We start from the raw sequence: 25,337 nt of genomic DNA on the forward strand, positions 1-25,337 counted from the left end.
TGAACAGCAATTTAAAACAATAAAAATACAAACATGAAAAACAGTAAAACGTTATGGCATTAAAAACAACTACATAATTTAAAAGCCTACATTAAAAGGACACATTTCCACACCATTTCTAAAAGCAAAGAGTGGGAAGGGGCAATCGTAGTTTTTGAGGGAGCACATTCCGTAGTTTTGGAGCGACACATGAGGAAGCCCTTTCATGCGTGCCCGTCAAGTGGGCCTCTGCGTGTGATGGCGGTCTCAAAAGGGCCTCTCCTGCAGATATTAATACATGGGCAGGTTCTTAAGATGAGCTTACCAGGTCCAAAGCCATTTAAAGATTCAAGCCAACACCTTGAATTGAGCCAAGAAAGCAATTGGCAGCACAGGTCTTTCTAGATAAATATAATATGGTTCCAGTACCATGCACTGGTTAGAAGCCCAGCTGTTGCATGTTGCACCAATCGTAGCTTCCAGACACTCTTCAAGAATAACCCCACATAGACCGCATTGCAATAGTCTAAATATGATGTAACTAAGTCATGGATAACTGTAGACAAATCTGTGAAATGTATTGCATTGTAGTCAGTTTTGGATTTTCAATTTTGTGGTTATTTTGTTTGCTGCCAAGGGTATATTATTATAAAAGACAGCATAAGTGTGCTGAAAATGAATCTGAAAGTCCTGTTTTTTGGCACAGTTACTCCAGATGGAACTACATGTTATGGGACATGTAACTGAAAAGAGCAGTCCAGTGCTGCCTCCACTTCTCTTTCCTGGTAACATCCAGTAATACAGAATTTGGTGTGATGTTACTACACTGCACACTTCCTCACCCCGGCCACACCTGAATGCCACTTCGTTGGCTACTGCCGTGGGATAGTGAAACTTGAAACACAGTCATGTTGTATCACACTCTTTTTATTTCAAAGGACAGAAGAAGAGGAGGTGCTATACTTCTGTTTTCAGAGTCAGTCTTGAATCTACCTAGTTCCGGCTTAATAGGAGTAGGCTATGAATCACTTGTATCGCCATCATGCCTCCAAAGATGAATTCAGTTTGTATTAATTTGTATTAATTTTTGTAAATAGAGCTTAGAGAATGTGTGTTAAACAATAGCAATGCTGTTCTTTAACAGTATAATTGATTAGGATCATTAAGGTTTTTTTTAATTAAGATTCTCTATCTCAATGCAAGTTTTCTTCAGAGCTTCAAAGAAAAGTTGTCTTGCCATATAGCAATAAGAGAAATCAGGAGAATGCTTTTTAGTTCCAATCTCCTATGATTCTTGCTTGTTGACATAATGCATTATGTTCCTGGGTGTCGATATTTTTCCTTTTCCGTTACAAAACAGAACAGAATAAAATTAGATTGCTTCTAATCATTGGGAATATATCCAGTATAATAATAATGACTGCTGTTTGGGACATAATAGGATGCCACAGTGTTGGACAGGTTTTTTTAGAGCAATAAATTTTTTATTTTATCTTTTTTAGAGCAATTTTAGATTATCAAATTTAAATTATTTTCCTACGTACAAAGTCTCTAGTATGTTTAGCAATTTAATACTTCAGGGACAATTCCACCCAAATTTGTACAATTCATGTATAGGCTTTTCTAAGAATTGTTGTTGTTGTTGTTGTTCAGTCGTTCAGTCGTGTCCGACTCTTCGTGACCCCATGGACCATAGCACGCCAGGCCTTCCTGTCCTGCGCTGTCTCCCGGAGCGTGCTCAAGTTCATATTCATTGCATCCGTGATGCTATCTAGCCATCTCATCCTCTGCCGTCCCCTTCTCCTTTTGCCTTCAGTCTTTCCCAGCATCAGGGTCTTTTCCAGGGAGTTTTCTCTTCGCATTAGGTGGCCAAAATATTGGAGCTTCAGCTTCATTATCTGTCCTTCCAATGAGCACTCAGGGTTGATTTCCTTTAGGATGGACTGATTTGACCTCCTTGCAGTCCAGGGGACTCGTAAGAGTCTTCTCCAGCACCACAGTTCGAAAGCATCAATTCTTCGGCGCTCAGCCTTCCTTATAGTCCAGCTCTCACAGCCATACATTACTACTGGGAAAACCATAGCTTTGATTAGACGGACCTTTGTCGGCAAGGTGATGTCTCTGCTTCTTACTATGCTGTCTAGGTTGGCCATAGCTTTCCTCCCAAGGAGCAAGCGTCTTTTAATTTCATGGCTACAGTCACCGTCTGCGGTGATCTTGGAGCCCAAGAAAGTAAAATCTGTCACTGCTTCCATTTCTTCCCCTTCTATATGCCAGGAAGTGATAGGGCCAGATGCCATGATCTTCGTTTTTTTAATGTTGAGTTTCAAACCAGCTTTTGCACTCTCCTCTTTCACCCTCAACAAGAGGCTCTTGAGATCCTCTTCGCTTTCTGCAATCTTAATTCCGACCTGTGATTCATCCAACCCGGCATTTCTCATGATGTACTCTGCATATAAGTTAAATAAGCAGGGTGACAATATGCAGCCTTGTCGTACTCCTTTCTCAATTTTGAACCACTTGGTTGTTCCATGTCTGGTTCTTACTGTTGCTTCTTGACCCTCGTACAGGTTTCTCAGGAGACGGGTAAGGTGGTCTGGTACTCCCATCACTTTAAGAATTTGCCACAGTTTGTTGTGATCCACACAATCAAAGGCTTTAGCATAGTCAATGAAGCAGAAATAGACGTTTTTCTGGAATTCTCTTGCTTTCTCCATGATGCAGCGAATGTTGGCGATTTGATCTCTAGTTCCTCTGCCTCTTCGAAACCCAGCTTGTACTTCCGGTAGTTCTCGGTTCGCATACTGCTGAAGCCTAGCTTGTAGGATTTTGAGCATCACCTTGCTGGCATGTGAAATGAGCGCAATTGTGCGGTAGTTTGAACACTCTTTGGTGTTGCCCTTCTTTGGAATTGGAATGTAAACTGACCTTTTCCAGTCTTGTGGCCACTGTTGAGTGTTCCAGATTTGTTGGCATATTGAATGCAGCACTTTAACAGCATCATCTTTTAGGATTTTAAATAGCTCGGCTGGAAGACTGTTATCTCCGCTAGCTTTGTTGTTACTAATGCTTCCTAAGGCCCACTTGACTTCACTCTCTAGGATGTCCGCCTCAAGTTCAGTGACGGCACTGTCATGGCTATCAGGGACATTCAGATCTTTCCTGTATAGTTCTTCTGTGTATTCTTGCCACCTCTTCTTAATCTCATCTGCTTCTGTTAGGTCCCTGCCTTCTTTGTCCTTTATCATGCCCGTCTTTGCACAAAACGTTCCCTTGAGATCTCCAATTTTCTTGAAGAGATCTCTAGTCTTTCCCATTCTGTTGTTTTCCTCGATTTCTTTGCATTGTTCATTTAAGAAGGCCTTCTTGTCTCTCCTTGCTATTCTCTGGAACTCTGCATTCAGTTGGGTATATCTTCCCCTTTCTCCCTTGCTTTTCGCTTCCCTTCTTTCGTGAGCTACTTGTAAAGCCTCATCAGACAGCCACTTGGCTTTCTTGCATTTCTTTTTCTTTGGGACGGATTTTGTTGCTGCCTCCTGAACAATGTTACGGACCTCCGTCCATAGTTCCTCAGGCACTCTGTCTATCAGGTCTAATCCCTGAAATCTATTCCTCACCTCCACTGTATATTCAGAAGGGATATGACTGAGGTCATACCTGAACGGTTTAGTGGTTTTCCCGACGTTCTTCAATTTAAGCCGAAATTTTGCAAGAAGCAGCTCATGATCTGAGCCACAGTCAGCTCCAGGTCTTGTTTTTACTGACTGTATGGAGCTTCTCCATCTTTGGCTGCAAAGGACATAATCAATCTGATTTCGATATTGACCATCTGGTGACGTCCATGTGTAGAGTCGCCTCTTGTGCTGTTGGAAAAGAGTGTTTGCTATGATCAGCATGTTCTCTTGGCAAAACTCAATTAGCTTTTGTCCTGCTTCATTTTGTACACCAAGGCCATGCCTGCCTGTTATCCCGGTGATTTCTTGACTTCCTACTTTAGCATTCCAATCCCCTATGATGAAGAGGACATCTTTTTTTGGTGTTAGTTCTAGAAGGTGTTGTAGGTCTTCATAGAACCGATCAACCTCAGCTTCTTCGGCCTCAGTGGTTGGGGCATAGACTTGAATTACTGTGATGTTGAATGGTTTGCCTTGGATTCATACTGAGATCATTCTATCATTTTTAAGATTGTACCCCAGTACTGCTTTTCCCACCCTTTTGTTGACTATGAGTGCTACTCCATTTCTTCTAAGGGATTCTTGCCCACAATAGTAGATATGATGGTCACCTGAATTAAATTCGCCCATGCCTGTCCATTTTAGCTCGCTGATTCCCAAGATGTCGATGTTCAGTCTTGCCATCTCATGTTTGACCACCTCCAGCTTACCTTGATTCATTGATCTGACATTCCAGGTTCCTAAACAATATTGTTCTTTACAGCATCGGATTTTCTTTTCACCGCCAGACACATCCACAGCTGAGTGTCCTTTCGGGTTTGGCCCAGCCGCTTCACTCTTTCTGGCGCTACTTGGAAATACCCTCTGCTCTTCCCCAGTAGCATATTGGACACCTTCCGACCTGAGGGGCTCATCTTCCGGCGTCATATCTTTTAGCCTTGTGATACGTTCCATGGGGTTTTCTTGGCAAGAATACTGGAGTGGGTTGCCATTTCCTTCTCCAGTGGACCACATTTTGTCAGAACCCTCTGCCATGACCTGTCCGTCTTGGGTGGCCCTGCACGGCATAGCTTATGGCTTCACTGAGTTACGCAAGCCCCTTCGCCACAACAAGGCAGTGATCCATGAAGGGGTTTCTAAGAATTAGGTTTGTAATTTTTGTGAACTGTTGTAAACCGTGCAGAGAGTTTTGGCTATTGGGTGGTATAGAAATGAAATAAATAAGAATAAGAATTATGCACATTTAGGGTTGTAAAGGGCCTGAAGGCAATCAGGTATGACCTGGTTGCATAAAGACGTGATTTGTATATGTCCAAACAATACTAATTTAGTCCAGTGGGCCTCCAAGGCTGATAACATGCCACAAAACGTCCCTAACACCTGGTGAGGATTTGTGGCGGAGGGGAGGCTTCCCAAGTGTAACCAAGCCAAGACAAAAATGGTTGCATTTGCTTTTGTCCCTGGCTTGGATTGGGCAAATCAAAAGAAAACGTCTTAATGCAGAAAAAGTGTTAAAGAAGTAAAATGCCTACACAAATTATGGATTCATTTCAATGGGAGAGTGTGTTTTGTGGAGAGTGGGGTTGTGTGTGTGTGCGTGCGTGCGCGCATATATTTGCTCACATTCAGCTGATTTGGCATTGATAGTTCACCACTCCACCTCCTGGCCAAACTGGTTTGATGCAGAGATCAGGGACTACCTTACATTTTGCCTGTCCATACCATCTATTTTAGTTTTGCCTGGAGAGTAATGACCAATCATCTACCTATCTAATCTATATAGCATTTTTCACAGTAGAGAGTGCTTTGCATTTCTTCTGACACTTATCCTTCCAAAAAAGCTCAGAGCCCTCCCCCCCCCCACACCTTTGTATTCTCTTCTTCTTCTTCTTCTTGGACAAGGTTGTTTGGCTCTACTAAAGGGAATAGTGGAGATAAGATTATGAATATGTCTTGGAACAAATGCTTCAGGCCCCAGAAATGACTTTTTTTTTTTTTGGAAGAAGGAGATTGGGAATTTGCGTGCATGTGTGATGATTTGTATTTGTATTAGGGGAGGGAATATACAAAACCTTTAATAAAAATTAATTTAAAAACCTTATTGATATCAGCTGAACTGAAAGAGGCAGGACTGGACCATGTTTTGTGGTCTAGCAGGGATCTGAATGTAGGTTTCTCATGTTCAACCCTGATGCCATCACAGGGATGTAGGAAGCTGTTTTAGTCCTGGCCAGATTATTTGCCCGTCTAGTCCAGCATAATCTGTTCTGACTGATAGTAGCTTTTCAGTATCTCAGGCAGAGAACTTTCCCATCAGTTGCTACCTGATCCTTTTTTACTAGAGATGCCAGAGATCGAACCTGGACTTTCTACATAAAAGCGTATGTTCTACCATTGAGCTTTGTTCTCTCCCTACACTAGTACCAGGACTGGCCCAAGACATTTTGCTGCCTGAGGTAAAGAACAAGATCGCCCCCTTCCATTCCATGTTCAAAAGCCAACTGGACTAGCAGATGAATCTTACTTTAATACTGGGAATGGGATAGCTTTTCCACTGCATCTGAAGGCAGCAGGTTAGCTTAAGGGTGCAAGACAAGCCATATGGCCCACAGCTCTCTCCTCCCACACTTTCCTGCTGCCTCCCAGCATGTGCCACCTGAAGCAACTGCCTCACTCTGCCTAATGGTAGGGCTGGCCCTGACTAGTACCATGCTCATGATGCTGCAATGACGAAGCAAGCTGAGGCCAATGGGCAGAAGATACACAACTGTGTGATCTTTGCAGATTTATTTTCAGGGCGACCTAGCCACATTTAAAAACAACAGCAATAACACAAACCTATTTCTATTCTGCCTTTAGTTTTGTGAACTGCAGAACTGATTACATCATCTTTGTCCAAATAACATTATCCTTATTAACTTTTAAAGGTTGTTCTTGGTTCTGTATGTGTGTGTGTTACCTTAGTCACAAAAAGCCTTGCATATGAAGTAGGATTAAAATGGCTAAGGCGCCTTTCAAAGGAAGCAGACTTTTCAAGTATGCACTTTTTGGCTACCATTTTTTTTTTTACTGTTGGTCAAATTCAGATTGTATAACTTTACATTCTTTTCCTCCCCATCAGCCATATAGTCTTGATGTTGGCAGATGATATGGCCTGCAACCCACGGAATCCAAGCCCAGCTACTGTGTTTAGTCACAAAAACATGGAACTGAATGTCTATGGAGATGATGTGGAAGTGGATTACAGGAGCTATGAGGTCAAGTATTAAGCAAATTCTGAATGTAGTGTTTGCCACTTGGTGGGCTGGAACCCCCAATAGGTTGAAAAGGATAAGTGGGTATTAATAGGGTGCCTCCTCCAAGTGTGAGAATCTGATTCCAGCAACCAAGAGGGAATTGCTCCCAGAAGCAATAGATGGGTGGTGAACAAAATTCAATCCCCGGAATCTTGAATGACTAGTTTAAGAACTATATTAATGTGTTTTTGTAACAAATATATGTAGTCTTTGGAAGAGGACCTTAAAATAACAGTTTGGTCATTGTGTATTGCAGCATTGCTATGTTGAGAATCTTATTTATTTATTTATTTATAATATTTCTAGACAGCCTTGGGCAGGAATCCTCCCAAGGTGGTGTACAACAATAAAGTTCATATAATAAAATTAATTTAATAAAAACGATGCGGTAGTAAAAACAGCAAACATTCCAAGAAACAACAAACACCAGCAGAAGACAGAAAGTACAACACAATTGTAGCTACAACCCAGTCTGATAATACATAATCAGGGGAACTTTATAAATGAATTATTTTGGGGTGTTCAGAATAAGTAACACTTGTAAATATTATCCCACATTGATATTTGAACTGTTCTTTATTAAGCTTTGTTTAAATTTTATTACCAAAACTGAGAATAGCACCTTTTGATATTGATTATCCTAAACAATATCAGGAAAATATTGAGTCTTGAAAATAGGTGTGTAAAAATTACTAGCCCCCACATAACATATGCTAATTATTTTGGCACATTGGTGTCTTTGGAAGGAGAAGAACTGGCTTTCTACCAACTCACAAATCTTTCCTTGCTTGTCACCTGGAGTTAATTCTTGTTCATTTTAGGCAACCAGGCAAGGGGCTATTTTATAAGCCTTATTATATTTGGAATAATACAAACCTCACTGTTTTAAAATATGTTTTTGTCAGATAACTATTTTTATCACACAAAGAATTCCATATTGGTGTGAGATTTTACTGCTGTATGGGTTCCAGGAAAAAAGAAGATGGAAGATTAGGGAAGGGATAAGCCTTAGGTCAATAGACTTCTCTTAGTGAGAGTGTGGAAATCCTTGAGCTACAGAGCTATTGTTCAACATAATGAGAAGGCTGGAGATAATTAAACATTACAAAGAAAATGAGAAAATTATTTAGTAATGAGAGCACTTTAGCACTTGCAAGTGCTCTGATAAAAAAACCTTTAGCGTACTAAATGTTCTTCCCATTGTTTATAATTGGACACAGTTAGAAAGTTCTGACCCCAGATGTATCTTTTAAAGGTACTGTACAGGGACCCGCTGTAAGAATTTGCAGATCCCTGAGCAAACAGGTGATGCATTTTCTTAGGGTTGTGATTAAAAGATACACTTCTGTAGGAGGAAACTTAAAAGATTTTGTTTATTTTTAATGTCTCACTCTTTTCGTCTGGCTTGAAAATGAATTGATCTGTTATGATGTGTGTGTTGAGATTTTTGTTTTAGTTAACAGCTGTCACAAGCTTGATTACATGAGCACGTTTTGAGCCTTATAAATCTGTATTCAAGACTTGCAGATGTGGTGTTTTATGGATTTTTTTTTCACTTGCTGGCCAGATGGACAATCTCTGATCAGATGTTTCAACCAAGATGTTTCTTATTTTCCCTGAGTCTCTCAGGGATTTTAAGTCTTAAAATATATGTATTAACATTTTGTCATAGTAATGCATAGGAATGTTGCTGGGTAAGCAAATATGTAAGTCGATTCACATAGATAAAGCCACACAGTGTGACAGGTGTTCAAATCAGCGGAGGTATATTAGGAAGACTAGAATGGTGGTAGACATGTGCTAGGCAGCATAAGTTTCAGTAATAAACTTTTATTACTTTAAGTAATAAAGTATTGAATTCAATGGATTAAAAAGAAACTTCATGCTTGGTGATAATTACGTCTGGCAATGCAGTCCGATCTATTGATCTGTTAATGAACTGTACTAGGCATTAGTGCATGTTTTACTGGACTATTATTTTTAAGAACCCTGTCTGTATGATAGTTAGAAAGGATGTTTTTCCATATTTAGGTTACTGTGGAGAATTTTTTGCGAGTATTAACGGGAAGAATCCCAGCAAGTGCACCTCGCTCAAAGCGTCTGCTTTCTGATGACAGAAGCAATATTCTTATATATATGACAGGTAATTGTATTTTCTTCAGTGCTTCCCATGGTAATTGCCAGAACACTTTTAGAGCAGTGTCTATCAAACAGGCCTGTTCCATTCTGTGCTGTATACTTAACCTTACTGTATGGCTTTTCCTCCAATAGGTTGACTAGACTTATGAGATTGATGTCAGACTAACTGCAAAAGAAACCAAACCTATGTTGTTTTATCAATTCAAGTTATATGTTGAATATATTAAAAATCTAGAAAAATCTATTTCGGGGAACATTTCCAAAATGCTTATTTTGGTGGCCTTATTTTAAGTACAAAGGGTCACATATAATGTAGCCATGAATTGGGAAGCCATTGTTAATTGGCATAGTTACTTATATATAATGAATGTAACAATTATGCATGTGATGTATGCCAGGCCCACAGCTTGGGTGATAGGCTGAAGGTACTTTCAAACTGAGAACTCCAGCTGTGAAAAGAGACTACTGTCGGGATTGATTCTGAGCGTATGGAGATAGTTAGCAGTTCAGACTCAAAATTGGAACAGCCAGAACCAGGGGAGGCATCTTCCTGAGCGAGTTCAGATATGGATAGGTGTGCTTCTCAGGATACTAACACACAGATGGCTGGATCTGAACCCCCCCCCCCCTTTCCGTCCTCTGTGGAGGAGGAGAATGCAGGGTGTGACCTGAGGGATGCTAGACTGCGGCGCAGAGCAAAGAGGGAAAAGTTAGAGGCGGAGCTCAGACGTTCGACCCAGTTGGCTATGCATGAGAGTCAATGTAGGGAAGGGAGGGGCATCCCTCCCTAAGTTATTCTAGCCAGCCAGCTAGTTCTTGTTTCAAACTGCTGGCAATGTCGTAGCTCCCTTGGATCCCCTGTTGCCATTCGTAAATGTATGAAGCAGCTGTATTCCTTTGTAGCCTGAGAGTGTTTGAGGATTTGCATCTGTAATGAAACTGCTTGATAGTGAATTAAAGGCATAAGAATGAAGCCTCTCTTCTTGTGTGTGTGCATGAGGAAGGAGGGGGCCATGGGATTGTGACAACTACATGAACTCCTCAGATCTTGAATTGGCTTAAAAACCAATGTGGGTTAAACCCAACATCACGCTAGTGGGTGTCCTCTAGCCCGATGGAATGTTCTCTCTCTCTCTCTCCACCCCCACAGCAGCCCTCTGTGCCACCAGAGCAGATTTTGAGGGAATATAGGGAGCTGCAGAGGGAAGGGGAAATCCCTGCTTCCAGTTCTACTAACAGAACTGCTTCCATCAGCGGGACGACATCACTGGATGCAACAACATTGGATACAGTCTAATGGCTTTGACTTCCACTTGTTTCTTCAGTGTATACTGCCATTATATTTTCACATCTAGCTCTGAAATCCTGGAAGTTCTTATCTGAGAATCTCAACTTTCATTGCTGTCTAATATCTACTAGCTATTCCAAAGGGCTGGGTGTAGAGGGCGGGGGAGATGTTGCATAAAAAGTATGTGAGGCTTAGCATGGGTATAACAAAAGGAGAGAATGGAGCAGGGGAGGGAGAGGTAGTACGCTAAATTCTGGAGAAAACTGTTCACTCCAAAACAGTTACCATGTGTCCTTCGCTCCCTTGACCCCATACATAAAACACAGTGTATAAACTCCATGTTAAAATATCTAGATATCTTTCTAGTTAACTTTTGAGGAATCTGATAAGCTATACTCTCACAGTCATGCTGGAAATGTGGGACTGACAGATCTAGAGAAGAACACCCAAGGTGTGCACCCTTGTATGCAGAGGAAGTAGTGGTGTTTCAGGGAAAGAAAAGGGGGCAAATGTATAACACCGGCTTTAAATTTTTTAAGCCTACTTGATCTGGGTCATAGGCTTGCTGAGGCTGGACTCTGTTGGGCAGGGCTATTCTTCATGTGTCTCTTGGATTGCTTCTTTCTCTCTACTGCATAGCCCCCTTAATCTGGATTCTGAATGAATCCGTATTATACATTGTTGGTTCCATGTAGGATGCATTGTTTTGAGATTTAAAATAACAACAACATTTCTTCAAGGTGTCTCAATTTACTTCATATTTTTTCCTCGCAAGGTCATGGTGGGAATGGTTTCTTGAAATTTCAGGATTCTGAAGAAATCACAAATGTAGAACTTGCAGATGCCTTTGAACAAATGTGGCAGAAAAGGAGGTAATCTCTTATCCCAGCTTTTCCAAATAAGTTCATGTATTGATGCACGCATGTTTTTACTATCTCCTCCAGTTTACTTAGAGGTGATTACAAGTGGCAGTTTACAATTTTTCTACTTGAAACCATTGTAGACCCAATGAAAATCATTGGTGGGCTTATTAATTTTCAATGAATACAATCATTATTCCATTGAAGTTGCTTCAAGTTAATTTCATTGGATCAGGAGTGTACCCATGGGTGTTCATTAACACACTACAACAGAAGAACTTTCAAGTAGAAACTAGGAGTGTTGTGTATCTAAACCCCTCTAATTTTGGTAGCCTTTGCATAATGACATTAAGAGCACAATCCTATGCATGTTTAGACAGAAAAAAGTCCTACAACTCCCAGCATGCCCCAGCCAGCATTGAGTAATGCCCCATTACTCAAGTTCTTTTTTCCCCCATACACAGTATTGAGAAAAAATATTAATATTGAAAAGATGGAGCACAAAAATAGTAGACATGTATACAAATTTAGGGGAAATTACCAATAATTACCAAAGAAAGTAACTAGGTAATTTTCCATCACAATAAATGAAGAATTACTTTCATCAAATACAACTTGTTAAGTTATGATGACCTGTCAGGTGCCTTACAAAGAGAAGAGAGTGGTAATTCTTTAGGCTGCAGTCCTGTACACACATACCCGGGAGCAAGAATAGATAGACATGCATAAGATTGTGCTGTTAACCATCTCAGCATTTGTTACATTTAATCCTGATAAAAAATGGATGCTTAAAAGGTGTATTATCGCCTGTTAATGCCATAATGCAGTACAGCTTGAGGTGGACTTTGACTTAACTGATGTTTAAAATAGTTTTTTGTTCATAGGGCTACATAAAACTCCACAGCTGGTGGGTGAGAGGAAGAAATCTGTCATTTATCCACCAGAAAGGATATTAGTTTCTTTCTGAACATCTCTAGCACTTGGTATAACTGTAGATTGTTTAAAATGTCCAACCAGTTGGCTCATAATCAAGGGTGTTAATAAGTACAAAGTGAACAGTATGAACAGTGGTCCAGAATGAGAAAGGGTGGACATAAAAGATGCTTATTTCCTTCCAGATACAATGAGTTACTGTTTATTATTGATACATGCCAAGGTGCATCCATGTACGAGCGGTTTTATTCTCCCAATATAATGGCTTTGGCTAGTAGCCAAATTGGAGAAGACTCACTTTCAGTAAGTATGTAGCTTTCATTGTATTGGTTAACAATAAATAGGTCCAGGGTGTCTGAAATTACATAATGAAAACCTTTGCTTGATAGCAAATTCAGTGGCAGATTTTCCTGAATGTGTTTAATATGAATATTTCATTCTGATGGCAAACATTAGTTTTCTAGTGGAATGAATGTTTTATTTAAAATAAGAGCTCTGTAGAAAAAAAAAATGAAGGATAGGATGTAGACAGAGAATAAGTAAATACCGATAGAAGTACTGGGACATGGATGGGGAACAGATTGCTGGGAATAATGATGAGGTCACTTATTTGATCAATGGAAACATTTCCCAGACACTTACCTTGTCCAAGCATTTAGCAGAAACCACACAATGTCAAACCATGCCATAATGGCAAGAATGATTATATTTGTGTCTGTGTTCCCTCCTCCCCCAATGGACTTAGGAAAACCCAGTGAATAATAAAGTACTTTTGAAACATTTTAATAAGAGGATTATATGAAAGGGAATGAACAGTAGATTGCTTAGAGATGAGGCCAGTCTTGAACTACTTTTTAAAAAATGAAAAACAGAGAATGAGCTTGCCTACATGAGGCTGTTAATGTGCTGTATCTATTTTTGGTTTCGTCGCAGAATTGAGATCTGAGCACTACGTGAAGAGTCTTTTTCTGCTATATAACATCTAGGTGGCACTGTGGGATAGTGGTATAGCACAGTTGCACAAGTGGGAAAGGTGTTTTCTTTTGCTTTCACAAATAATCCTGTATTTTCCCTGTTCTAAAAAACAAAACAAAACTTGCCATAAGTGCTGTTTAAAAACAGAAGTGAAACTGGAGGGTCACATCATTGTCTAAAGAACCTGTAAACAACCATGGGTGGGAATGATGAGCACACAATAAATGCCTCGTGAAGAAAAGCTCAGAAAGGGTGTGTGTTTCACTCAGAAAACCCTGAAGGAACATTGGCCCAGTTGCTTTCTCCCGTAATACTCGGTATAGAATCCCCAAATAATGGATGGCATTTAAAGGAAGGGAGAAAGGCCTATTAGCTATTTTAGTCTCTCTGAAGCATAACAATATGCTAAAAAGGAAAGTTTTACCTCCAGCGATCTAGAAGAATAATCTCCCTCTTCAGCCTCGAACCCATCATTAATCCGAACCTGCAAAACTGGATCTACTTTTTATTGCATGTATTATTTTCCCACTCTTGAGGATGATTAGATATAAGGTGGATTGGAGTCCCGTATCCCATATATTTAACAGTTTTATAGTAGAGGGACTCTAAACAGGTTCAGTGTAGGGGGCTGTTTCCATGCATTGAAAGAATGTGTGAGGTGGATGGGGCTGCATGGGCTAGCTGCATCCCCTCTGTGCCTGGGAACACCTTGCTGTTTGCACATTTGGAACATGTTGGAAGGGGCTCTACAGGTGTACTAATGTGCATGCATAGAGCTCCTCAGTGTGATGGGGGACCCTGATTGGGTTAGGTTTCCCCTTTGCATGTGGGGGACGGTATGGCCACTGAGCACATGAGGTGAGACTAGCCCATGCAACCCTGTTCATTCTTTCAGTGCTAGGAAGGGGTCATCTGAATCCCCCACTTGTCGTGCAGAATGAGAGAAGCTGCACAAACCATTTGTATACAGGAGAGATGATGAGAAATCTCTCTTGTATACAAATGGTTGGCTTGTCCATTGATTCCATGTCTATCCCACCATCTCTCCCAAAGGGTCCACAAGGCAACTTGCAGGAAAATAACAATCACTTCCATACAAGATGATTAAACGTTAAAAGAGAAGATACATGTTTTTGCAGAAGATATAGCTAGAGAAAAGCGGAGCAAACTTGTTACAGAGTTTCATATACTTTTGCCTTATAGGATTGTATCCAATTTAGTCGTATTTTGAGTAGACCCATTGAAATGAATGGGATTTAAGTTAGACTAGCATTGGATACAACCCATAGAAAACACATGCCTGGTAACAGGCCCATGCACAGATATCGCTTGGCGTATTATGCTCCACTCTTCTGCCCTGCAGTGGATATCCAGGTTGCGTTGGCTGTTGCTTTCTGCTGCATCAGGGGGAGAATGCCATTGCTTCTGTAGCCAAAACAACACTGCCCACACACAGGGAAGCATCAGCAGACTTCGAGCTGATTCGCACAATAAAACAGCCCACTCTTTACCCGCAGGGGCTGTTATGTTGTGCTGGGCACCCACAGGCACCATTTTTCATGGCACAGGCTTGCTGTGGGTTGTCATGTTGTGTGAACCCAGGTGGCAGGGGTTGCTTGAGGGTTATACAACCCTCAAATAATCTTAAAAGAAGCCATGGTTTTTTTGAGGCTTGCCTAACCCTCAATCAAACTCTGCTGCCTGGGTTCGCATGACATGACAACCCACAGCAAGCTGGGCAACCTTGGCTGCCCTGCATGATGTAACAGCCCTGTGAGTAAATTAACCCACAGGGGGCTGTCATGTCATGCAAATGAGGTTTGTGGGATCCCAAGGTATGCAGAAGTATTTTTTTTTTTTTTTTACCAGAAAACAACTTAAGGGTGGGGGAGTACCCCCAAAGAACAGCCCAGTGAGGACTGAATGTGTTCCGTGGCCATGAAAGGGCAATTGGGGGGAAACGGGTAGAATGGAGTGGCTGGAATCGTGAACAGAAGCACTTCATACCGCACCATTTTGTTGTAAGTTTCACTTGTGGGTGCTAGTTCTCTTCCATGCCACACCCAAGTCACCAGGATGTTCTAAATACGTGGGAATGAAAAAGGGACCAGTGCGGGCATGTTGCTATACACAACTCTGATTGGTTTTTCTAGTTGAGTTCTCATGATGACTTTTTTATAGTTAGCCTGCTTTTTTTGGTCAAGCTTCAGATAGTTAGGCTGTCCACAAAAGATAACTTATAAGCAGTGGAAGCTGGTGGCTCTTGATTCTGCTGGGGCTGTGAATCCATTATGGGTTTTAGTCAGAACCAGCCAGACCTCTAAAGGAGGCTCAGCACCTTGGATAGCTCCTATAGAGTTCCGGCTGGTTCTGATGAAAATCCAGAATGGATTCACATCCCAAATGAAACTGTAGCCACCAGCCTGCACTGCTTATAAGCATGGCATTTGCATGGTGTCCTTTTGCTCAGTCCTCATTACTAAATATAATTTCTGTATAGCATGGCTGGCTGGGGGATGCTGGGAGTTATAGTCTAACACATCTAGAGAGTGCTGTATAGCATATTCAGTAAAATCTGTGTCTGTGTTTTCATTTTCCAGCATCAACCAGATCTTGGAATTGGAGTTCATTTGATGGACAGGTATACATTTTATGTCTTGGAGTTCTTGGAAGAAATTCATCCAGCTAGCCAGACCAATATGAATGACCTTGTAAGTATTCATTAATTTGTTTAATCAAATGTTTACCCAACAACTTATGCATGACTGTTGTGTTTAACTTATATAATTGTTGTTTTAATATGTAGTCTGTCTGACATCTTTTTTTATTATCATATTGATCTGAGTGCCAGCCAATTAACTTATCCCACTGATGGAAGGGCTTCCATTGGTGGAGAAGGGGCAATTCTCCCTCCCCTCTGCAGCCCCTCCTGCACCCTCAAAATCTTCTCTGGAGAGCTGGGGCACCCTCCGGAGCAGATGCAGCAGGGGGGAGGCAGGGGACTGCACATGAAGTCCAACACATGAGTGGACTTCACTCATGCAATGCTGGATTTCAACCCCAGGTATGTAGGCAAGCATGTGTGTGTGTGACTGAGAAATAAGACTTGCCCATGGTCTACCTAATTTAAGTTTAAATCCAGAGTTCTGTACACCGCACTGTTATAGAAACTAATCCTCTTTCACTATGGAATCTTGGCAACAAAGCTATGTATTGAGTTACTATCATTATATACTGCAATTTTGGAAGTGGACCATTGCATGTAATACTGTCTTATAACTTAATTATTGTAAAAGCAGGTGGCTTTATGCAAGCTTCAAAACTGTTCCTTCAGTTTCTCGATTAAATGGGAACCCTCATTAGTCCTAACTGTAGTTATGATTGCTGCCAATGTAACCATTAATTACAGGTCATGAGGGAGCCAGAGCTCAGTGGTGGAGTACATGCTTTGTACATCGAAAGTCCTAGGTTCAGTTCCTAGCACATCTAGTTAAAAAGGACTAGGTGCAAAAAATGAGAAAGACTTCTTCCTGATAGAGCTGCTACCTGTCAGGGTAGATAATACTGGGTTAGCTGGACAAATAGCCTGGCGGTATAAGGTGGCAGCTTCAAATGTTTGGCAGATAGAAGGCATTTATGATTGCGTAACTATACGTAAAGCAATTGGCAGCATTAGCAGTTCAAGCATGTTTATTCAGAAATAAGTCCCCCTGAGTTCAACAAGTATGCTTAGGATTATAGTTTTGAGTCTATACCTGCAGCTGCTATTTTATTTATTTCAAAATTAAATGTCGTCACTGCCTAGCAGATTTTAGTCCCATGGGTTATGGAGCTTAGCTGTAATCACTGGTGTATTTTTCACATGTTCAGAGGCACCCCTATGGCAAGCTAGCCTGCACATGCTGTAAAATTTCGACTCATGGCTAGGGGAAACAAAAAAACAGTTCCCATATCTGGCACTGGTTTATGAAGCAGATCCTATCACCTAAACCTACACTCAAATAAGCATTGAAAAGGAATATTCTGCTTGCCTAGTCATGAAAGTTTAGCGGGATTATATGAAATAGGAATGTCAATAACCAGAATGCATGTCCATATAGATACGTATTAGCTTGTTTCCAGAAGGCTTTTGCATGTTTGGAAGGTGATTTTTCTTGAGCAAGAGATTGCGATGCCCAAACAGTGCATTCAAATCCTGCCGTGCAGATTCCCAGGATAGGGCTCAGCTTAAATTAAGCCTTGCTGACATGCTGTTTCAAAAGATATGAGTTGCGAATGTGTATATAATATTACATTTCTAATTATTTTTTAAGGGGAGTGGCCGTATAATAGCATTTACCCGAGTTTTGCCTATGGAGGTTGCTGCAACCTTATTGCTAGATAAGATGGCATTAATTTTGCAATAAGCACCCCACAGGTTTGGTAGTCTCACAGAACAAGGTCAATGACGAATGTTCAGCATTCTTAATATCAAGAGAATGCAGCTTTTATTTTTAAATTGTAGCCAAATGCTAGCTTAACAAGACTCAAGTATGGGATATAAAGAATTTGAGAACAAGATACGTGTTAGAATAATAAATTGATCTTGCCATTTTTTACTGAATTTGGCTGGTACACTTTGTCTGTAGTCTGTGGAATTCATTGGCTTACCAGAAATCAACAGCCGTTAACAAGTATGTAAGTAGCCATCTGGGAAGCAATATGAGATGGACCAGCCAGTTAGAAATTCTAGACTAGAATTTGCTGATGGTCCAACAGATTTCCAAGTCCTTAATTTTTAATGGCTTTAATGTCTCCTTTATTTTTCATATTTTGAAGAAAAAGGCAGCAATCCGGTGTGTGCTTACCTGGCTTTAGGCACCATTGAGTGGGGATAAATAGGCATAAGATTGCTAAACCATTTTCGCTCAGCGCATGTGTTCTGGCTGTTGGAACCATATCCTGTGGTTGCACATTCCCTCCTTATGCATGTATGTATTTATTTGATTTATACCCTGCTTTTGGACCAAAAAAATGGCACTCAGGGCAGTTTGTGAGCTCTGATTACCTCCCTCGCTTCCTGATTGGGGCAAACCATAGTTTGCAGTTCCATTTCAATCCATTTCCAACCATGGTTTCTCATTCTAGTTGGTTTAGAAATAGTTTCCCCAATTTCAATGTTAACAGCAAATTCTGGTTTCCCCAAACTAGGACTTGAGGAAGGTAATTGGCCAAACCATGGCTTGGCTTGTTATGTGTGCACAGTAAGGCTGTTATGAATGCATGATGAGAAGCACTTATGTTCTAGTGTTGTTCTCACTGGGAAATGGGAAATCACCCTAGAAGCTCCTGTGTCAGCTCTGGCTGATCTCCCATTGACTGGCACCCAGCAGAGAAAAGGGTGAGCCAAGGAGACCCACAAGGACTTGAAGTGGAAGGTAGGAAGATGTTGTGAATTTGAAGAAATGCCCAATTAATTAAACACGACAAAATTAATTGTACTGATTTAATTAACATGGCAGCCTTATTTGTGAGGTAGTTTAATTAGTAAAATAATAAGTGATACTTTAATCTATGATAATTTGTGAAATTTGTGTCTGGCTTTGGAATCAAAAAGAAAACACTAGTGCTCCAGTAAAGCACACTGTATACGCGGGTGCATGAAGCTTCTGAGATTCTTTAGATCAGGCCTGAACAATGTGTGACCTGCCAAGGTGAAAGCAGCCCATCTGATACTTTACAATCCTCCCTATTTTTGCTGTTCCAGGAAGGCAGAAGGTTTATTGTGCTGCATTCTGCTTGGTAAATCACAAATTTTAACTCATTCCTGAAAGAAAAAAATGGGTTCTCCGATCTGGCACTGATATCTTCTGGCCACTAGATGAAGTAGAAGTCAAGATGTTTTATCAGTGAAGCAACTGTTATATTTCTCTAACTGCCCCTAATTTACCAGTATACTATTGGACAAAACACCTGTGAGGACTAATGTACTTCTGTCTCCTTTATAGTTTCAGGTGTGCCCCAAAAGTTTGTGTGTATCTACCCCTGGACACCGGACAGATCTTTTTCAAAGAGATCCGGAGAATGTCCTGATAACAGATTTCTTTGGAAGTGTACGAAAAGTGGAGATTACAACTGAGACAATTTCTCTGGATCCCAATTTAGCACTTGCAGAGACCAGGTATCTCATTGCATGCATTTCCAAATTCTGATTTCCATAGTTGGATAAATCATAAACGCTGACAAATGTTTTGGAGTCTGTATGTCTTTACCTGTGTACAGGGGACCGAGAATGGTAGTGATGTATAAACTGCATTGAAATACGACTAAGCAGACCTGGGGCAAGCTCTGCTGACGCCTGAAGTGGGAGAGCACCTGTGCCGACACTGCACTGTGCTCCCTCCCCTGCCACTGCCTCATTCCCCCTTACTGCTGCCACGTCACACTCTGTTGCTGCTGCGTTGTGCTGCATGAGTCAGAGGGCAGGCGGGCTCCCAGGAGAGCTGTGTCGGCCAGAGAAAGTGGGCTGCACAGCTCTTCAGAGAGCCAGCCAGAATGTCGGATCTTTGGCATTTGTACCTCTGTTGCTCAGGGACCACAGGAATGGGGGTTGTGGTAATATAGAAGATTTTGTGCTATATGGATGCAAGGAAGGCCCATGCAAGTGATCCCAACAGAAGCAGGAGCAGGTATCTGAAGAATTTAGAAGGCCCAGGGCCGACGTTGAATGATAAATTGGTGAACCTTAGCAGTTGATGGTAATCAGACCCTAGAGATCACAGTGCAATGTGGTGAAAAGGAGGCATGGCATTGGGCAGTGGCTGGCTGGCATAGCTGCAGGGATAGGCATGTTTGAGGTGCTGCTAGTATTCAGCAAGCCACATGGCAACCAAGATGTGTGAAGGGGATGGCGGCTAGAGTACAGGTTTCAGTGCAGCAGAGACACCAGTGTAATATTACACTAAAATACTCGTATGTCAGTTACTGGCCTTGTGTAACTGGAAAGGTCATGGGAGAGTTCATACATGCATATTCAACACTTCCACCTTGAAACAGCATCATGTGAATTGGCTGTTAATTTCTACTTTGCTGTGAGAGTGATCTTCTGATTCTGGAACACACAGATTTAGCTTACATGACACTTTGTATGCAGTATTATACGGAGACATGTCTAGATACCACAGTCTAAATCCTTTTTTTACCACTTAGGCTGATGTGTATGAGAGATAAATAAATGGTGGAATACCTCTATTAAAGTATTTAGTATTTACAGAAATTAGATTTTCAAGCTACAGGTTGATTTTATTTATGGTCTTGCGTTGCCATCTGTTGGGAGGAGGTGGAATAAACAAGAATTTTGTAGTAAGTCCTATAACATCTGCAAGCAGTCAGATGCTGCCAAAATCTGCCTCTATTGCCCATAAATGGTTTTGTACAACCATTTTGGTTCTGCATTTTTGAAATGTGTCTTTTTTGATATGGTGATTGCAATTTTGTCTAGGTTATAGCCACTAATGTTGTTAATATATTATATTCCTTCATTCTGCAAATATAAATGTTCTTAATAGTGTAAACCTTGTATTTATGTGTTAGATTTGCACCCCACCTTTCCTCCAAGGAGCTCAAGTCTGTGTACATGGTTCCCCTACCCATTTTTATCCTCATAACATCCCTGTGAGGTAGGCGAGGTTACGAGATAGTGAGCTACATGGCTGAATGGGAATTTGAACCTGGCTCTCCTCAGCCCTAGTCTGACACTCTGACCACTGCACCATACTAGCTCTCATATCATATTATATATAATATAGAAAACACTTCCAGCTCTTAATATTATTGTGCTCAGGGGATGGAGGAGCCTCAGTGCTGCTTCTAATAGCTCTTTGAATTACCACTTCATAGGAGGCCAAGCCAGTTCCTGCTGATAATGAATGGTACCTAAACTATGTATATGGATGCAAGAGGAGGGGCTTTGACCTATCAGTTTGCTCTCCCACTGCTAATTCAGAGCAATAGTAGGTGGGGATAAGAAGGCCATTGCCCATTTGGTTATTCAGCAAGCTGATGGGCCATGTCCCTCTCCACCTTTCTTCTACCCATAGTCATCTCAGCACAGATATAGAGGAAGGTAAGAGGCAGTGCACTCTTTGATACATGGAGATTATGTCCATTAAGGCTGCCCTGAGCTCCTTTGGGGAAAAAAAACACCCGGGATACAAATATATACATACATTTCTTCCAGCTACATTTTGCTTGAGCATAGATAAGTTGTTGTGCTGGTGTGTGAATATTTATCCAACTACTAAAACACAAGATCCCTGCTGAGTCAGACCAGAGGTCCATTTAGTCCAGCATCCTGGTTTCCCACAGTGGCCAACCAGATGCATATGAGAAGCCCCAAAGCAGGACATGTGGGCAGTAGCCCCTTCCAATTGTTCCTCCCCAGCATCAGGTACTGAGTGGCATGTTGCATATTGCTCTTATGACTCGTAGTCCTTGACAGAGTTTTCCTCTCAGAAATTGTCTAACCACCTTTTCAACCCGTCTGAGCTGGTGGCCATCGCTGCATTTTGTGGCAGTGAATTCCTTAAATTAGTTATGTGGTGTGTGAAGAAGGACTTCCTCTTGTTTGTCCTGAATCTCCTGCTAATCAGTTTCAGTGGATGACAAGAGAAGGAGAAAAAATAATATGTAAAGAGCCGCAACTTCCTTTTTTTTATCAGAGGTCAAGAACAGGGTCTCCAGCCTTCCAAATGTTTTGGACTGCAACTCCCATTAGCCCTAGCCAACATGGCCAATGATCAGGGATGATGGGAATTGCAGTCCAATAACATTTGGAGGTCCATATGTTTCCTGGCCCTGTTATCTATGCTACATGATGACATACCTAATTCTAATTCCCAACTAGACTAGGAAGAGGGCACTTGGCACATTTTTGATCTTTTAAACAGGTGGCAATGGGTCCACGTTATGGTTTGAAGACATAAGATATTACAAGCTTTCTGAAGCTAAGGATGTCTGGGTCTGGTCAGTGCCTGAATGGCAGACACCTGTGCAATGTATAAACACACTAAATAAACACTCCTGAAACCTTCACATTTTAGAATTTAGGGATACAAAAAAATTGACAGTTTTTTGTCCCAGTCTCATATTGTGCAATTTTCAGGTTACACCCAATATGACTGTGGAAGAGTTTTAGTTCTAAAACATGAATTAAATTGGAGCATCCCCTTACCACTAGATTTGGAGGAATTGTTGCCTTTTAATAGATTTCCCACTAACATTTGCATTAGGACATTTGTCAATTCCATTGAATTGGGATTTCAAAGAAGTGGTTGGATTTTCCTAATTTTGAAAGTAGTTCCATTTCAGAATTCGAAACACACAAAAATAGAGCCAAAAAACAGAGCTCTCCAATGGAGAGAAGAAAAGTTACTCGTAACTTAAATGTTTACAGATGTAAGAGCTATGTTGTTGTAGCTGCCGAGACTCCTGTAATGTTTTGGCCTCGGGTGGGGAGAATAAGCACATACCAGTGCAATTCTGTGCATGCCTACTCAGATGAAAATCTCACTGAGTTCAATAGGGCTTACTCCTAGATAAGCGGGTGATGGTATTAAAGCCTATATGTGTGTATGTGCATCTCAGGCAGCCAGGCAACTCTCTGTTAAAAGCTATTCTAAGTTTGTTTACAGCTGTCACTCTAACTCATTAAAGTACCAAAATTCTATCTTGGGACTCCAGCAGCTTCCTTAATGTTGCTTTCTTGCACCTTGTTGCTGCAGCTCATAAATTGTGTAACCTCTGGAGGAGGAGTACATGATGTTATATTGGAGGAGAGCTGTTCTTCATTAACTTGGACTACTGATATCAATATTTCATCACTGAGCTGTGTCTGTGTGTATAAGAACTGCCTGAGGGTGTATGAATGTCTATACTGTCATGGAGTATAAAAAACAGATTTAGAAGTATGATGAATAGGATAATAATAGATGAGCATAATTCTTGTGAGAAAGTTAACTTATCACTCCAGATGAATGGTTTTAAAAACCATTTGCTCATTTTGTTTTCAATATATGTGGCATTCGTATTCCCATTCTGATACTTGTGTTTTTTCAAACTCTCCTTGCTCTCCTAATTGGTTACTGAATGTCCTTACTGCAGTTCTAACCACGTCTTTCTTGAATCAATTGGACACTACATCCTCCTATAGGATCAGTAGTACAGCAGTAGTTTATTCCCTTGGCGAAATATCTCATTATATTACTGTTTGCTCTGCTGCAAAAACTCTTGCTGTATGGTAAGAGAGGAAGGTAATCCTTCTCCCTCACCATTCCTGTACCACTGTTTGTCTTCAGTCCCTTTCACAAAGGCTCCTCACATGTTCACTAAACTTGTAAGGGGGCCTGTGCCATCTAGCCACGTCCCTTTGGCCATGCCCCCAACACCTGCATGCTCGGTTAAATGCATGAAAGGTGTCCCTGTGTGCATAGGGGGTCTTCTTTCTTGGGTGCAACTGAATGTACAGATGTCTAGGGGGCATGGCCAAAAGGGAGCATGGATGTCAGGGGTGCGACTAGACAGTGCAGGAGGAGTTCTTGTGAAAGATGTTTTAGTTGCTGGGAAGATGTATAAGTATGCGGTCATATTATAGGCTGCCCACAACACTTTAAAATTCAATAATGATAAAAACAATAAAAATGTACTACAGCATAAAATACAACTTGCTGAGAGTAAATGGTTTAAGACAGCTGAAAAGGCCTGGGGAAATAAAAAGGTCTTTGCTTGGTGCTGCTGAAGTAAGTGCCAGGTGAATCTGGGGAGTGCATTTCAGGGCACCACCACTGAAATGGCCTCTCTGCTATAGCCACCTTCCATATCTTCCACAATGATGCACTTGGAAAAGGGCCTCAGAAGATCTCAAGGTCCAGGTAGGTTCATATGGAGAGAAATGGTTCTTCCAGTACTCCAGTGTGAAGGGCTTTAAAGATCAAAACCAGCATCTTGAATTGGGTCTGAAAAACAGACTGGGAACCAGTGAAGATGATGGAGTACTGGCATGATTGCCCAGTCCATGTTAGCAGTTTCACACCCATATTTTGAACTAACTGAAGTTTTCAGAGTGGTTTTCAAAGGTAACCCCATGTTACCGCATATTCTTGTCTACATGTCTTTAAGAATGCACATGTACCTGAGTGATGTGTGTCAAGGATCTTTAGCCTAGAGTCGACGTCATGCAGTGGCAGGAATTGGGATGCCCAAGCTGAGAAGTACAATAGACCTGAAATTGGGCTCTCTCAGGTGGGGAATTAGCAATGAGACAAAAGCAAGATAAAATGAGCAGTATTCGGATAGGACAGGCAGCTATTTAGCTAAATCTGTGGAGGACTCTGGGAATAGAGAGCAGGACTGATGTTTTATTTCAGTAGTCAGGAGAAGTAAGGATCTGTCCCAGAAAGCTTCTCCCATTACTAAACAGGACAGGACGGGCTCAAACCAGCAGCCAGTGGTGGGAAAATAACCTGATCCCCTGCTACTGGATTCTCTCTACCTGGAGAAAAGTTGGGGCTTTTCATTTGATTGATTGATTGATTGCATTTATACCCTGCCTTTTTTCCTCTTCCAAGGAACCCAAGGCAGCTTACATTATCCTCCTCCTCTCCATTTTATCCTCACAACAACAACCCTGTGAGGTGGGTTGGGCTGAGAGTCTGTGACTGGCCCAAAGTCACCCAGTGAGCTTCCATGGCCGAGTGGGGACTAGAACCCAGATCTCCCAGCTCCTAGTCCAACACTCTTGCCACTACACCACACTGGCTGTCAGTAAGTTGGGGCTTTTCATTTGGAAACATGATGGCATGGCCAGGGCTTTTGCTCCTGCCTGTGTTCTTCTCAAAGCACCCCATGTAGTGCTCACGGATTGCTTTGTAGCCAGGATAAGTGGCAGGGAGGGATCAGCCCAACAACTGCATTTGTCACTTCCATCCCCTTTCCCTAGAAATTTCCTGCAGCTCAAAATGCACTGGGATGAATTTTACTATTGTTGTTGTTCAGTTGTGAAGTCGTGTCTGACTCTTCATGACCCCATATAGGGTAGCCACAAATGAGCTCAAAAGGAGCATCCCCTTTGTAAAGCCTCCACTTAAATATTTCTACAAATGCAGGGTTAGATTGTTCAGTGCCACCTACTTAAGTTAAACACTGGCTTTACCTTTCT

General features: G+C 41.4%; 1 protein-coding gene across 2 annotated transcripts in view; it reads left to right on the forward strand.

Moving 5' to 3' along the window:
* Positions 1-25,337, forward strand: part of PIGK (phosphatidylinositol glycan anchor biosynthesis class K) — a 168,387-nt gene that overhangs the window by 16,907 nt on the left and 126,143 nt on the right. For both annotated transcript variants that reach the window (XM_084852180.1, XM_084852179.1), the window contains exons 4-9: positions 6,775-6,910; positions 8,981-9,092; positions 11,152-11,248; positions 12,355-12,472; positions 15,745-15,855; positions 19,132-19,304. In XM_084852180.1, coding sequence (XP_084708306.1) covers positions 6,775-6,910; positions 8,981-9,092; positions 11,152-11,248; positions 12,355-12,472; positions 15,745-15,855; positions 19,132-19,304 — 747 coding nt within the window. The remainder of the gene's footprint in view (positions 1-6,774; positions 6,911-8,980; positions 9,093-11,151; positions 11,249-12,354; positions 12,473-15,744; positions 15,856-19,131; positions 19,305-25,337) is intronic.

This window comes from Heloderma suspectum, chromosome 4 (genome assembly GCF_057233095.1).
Source record: "Heloderma suspectum isolate Gila_16-S chromosome 4, 16-S_ref, whole genome shotgun sequence".
NCBI classification, from domain to species: Eukaryota; Metazoa; Chordata; class Lepidosauria; order Squamata; family Helodermatidae; genus Heloderma; species Heloderma suspectum.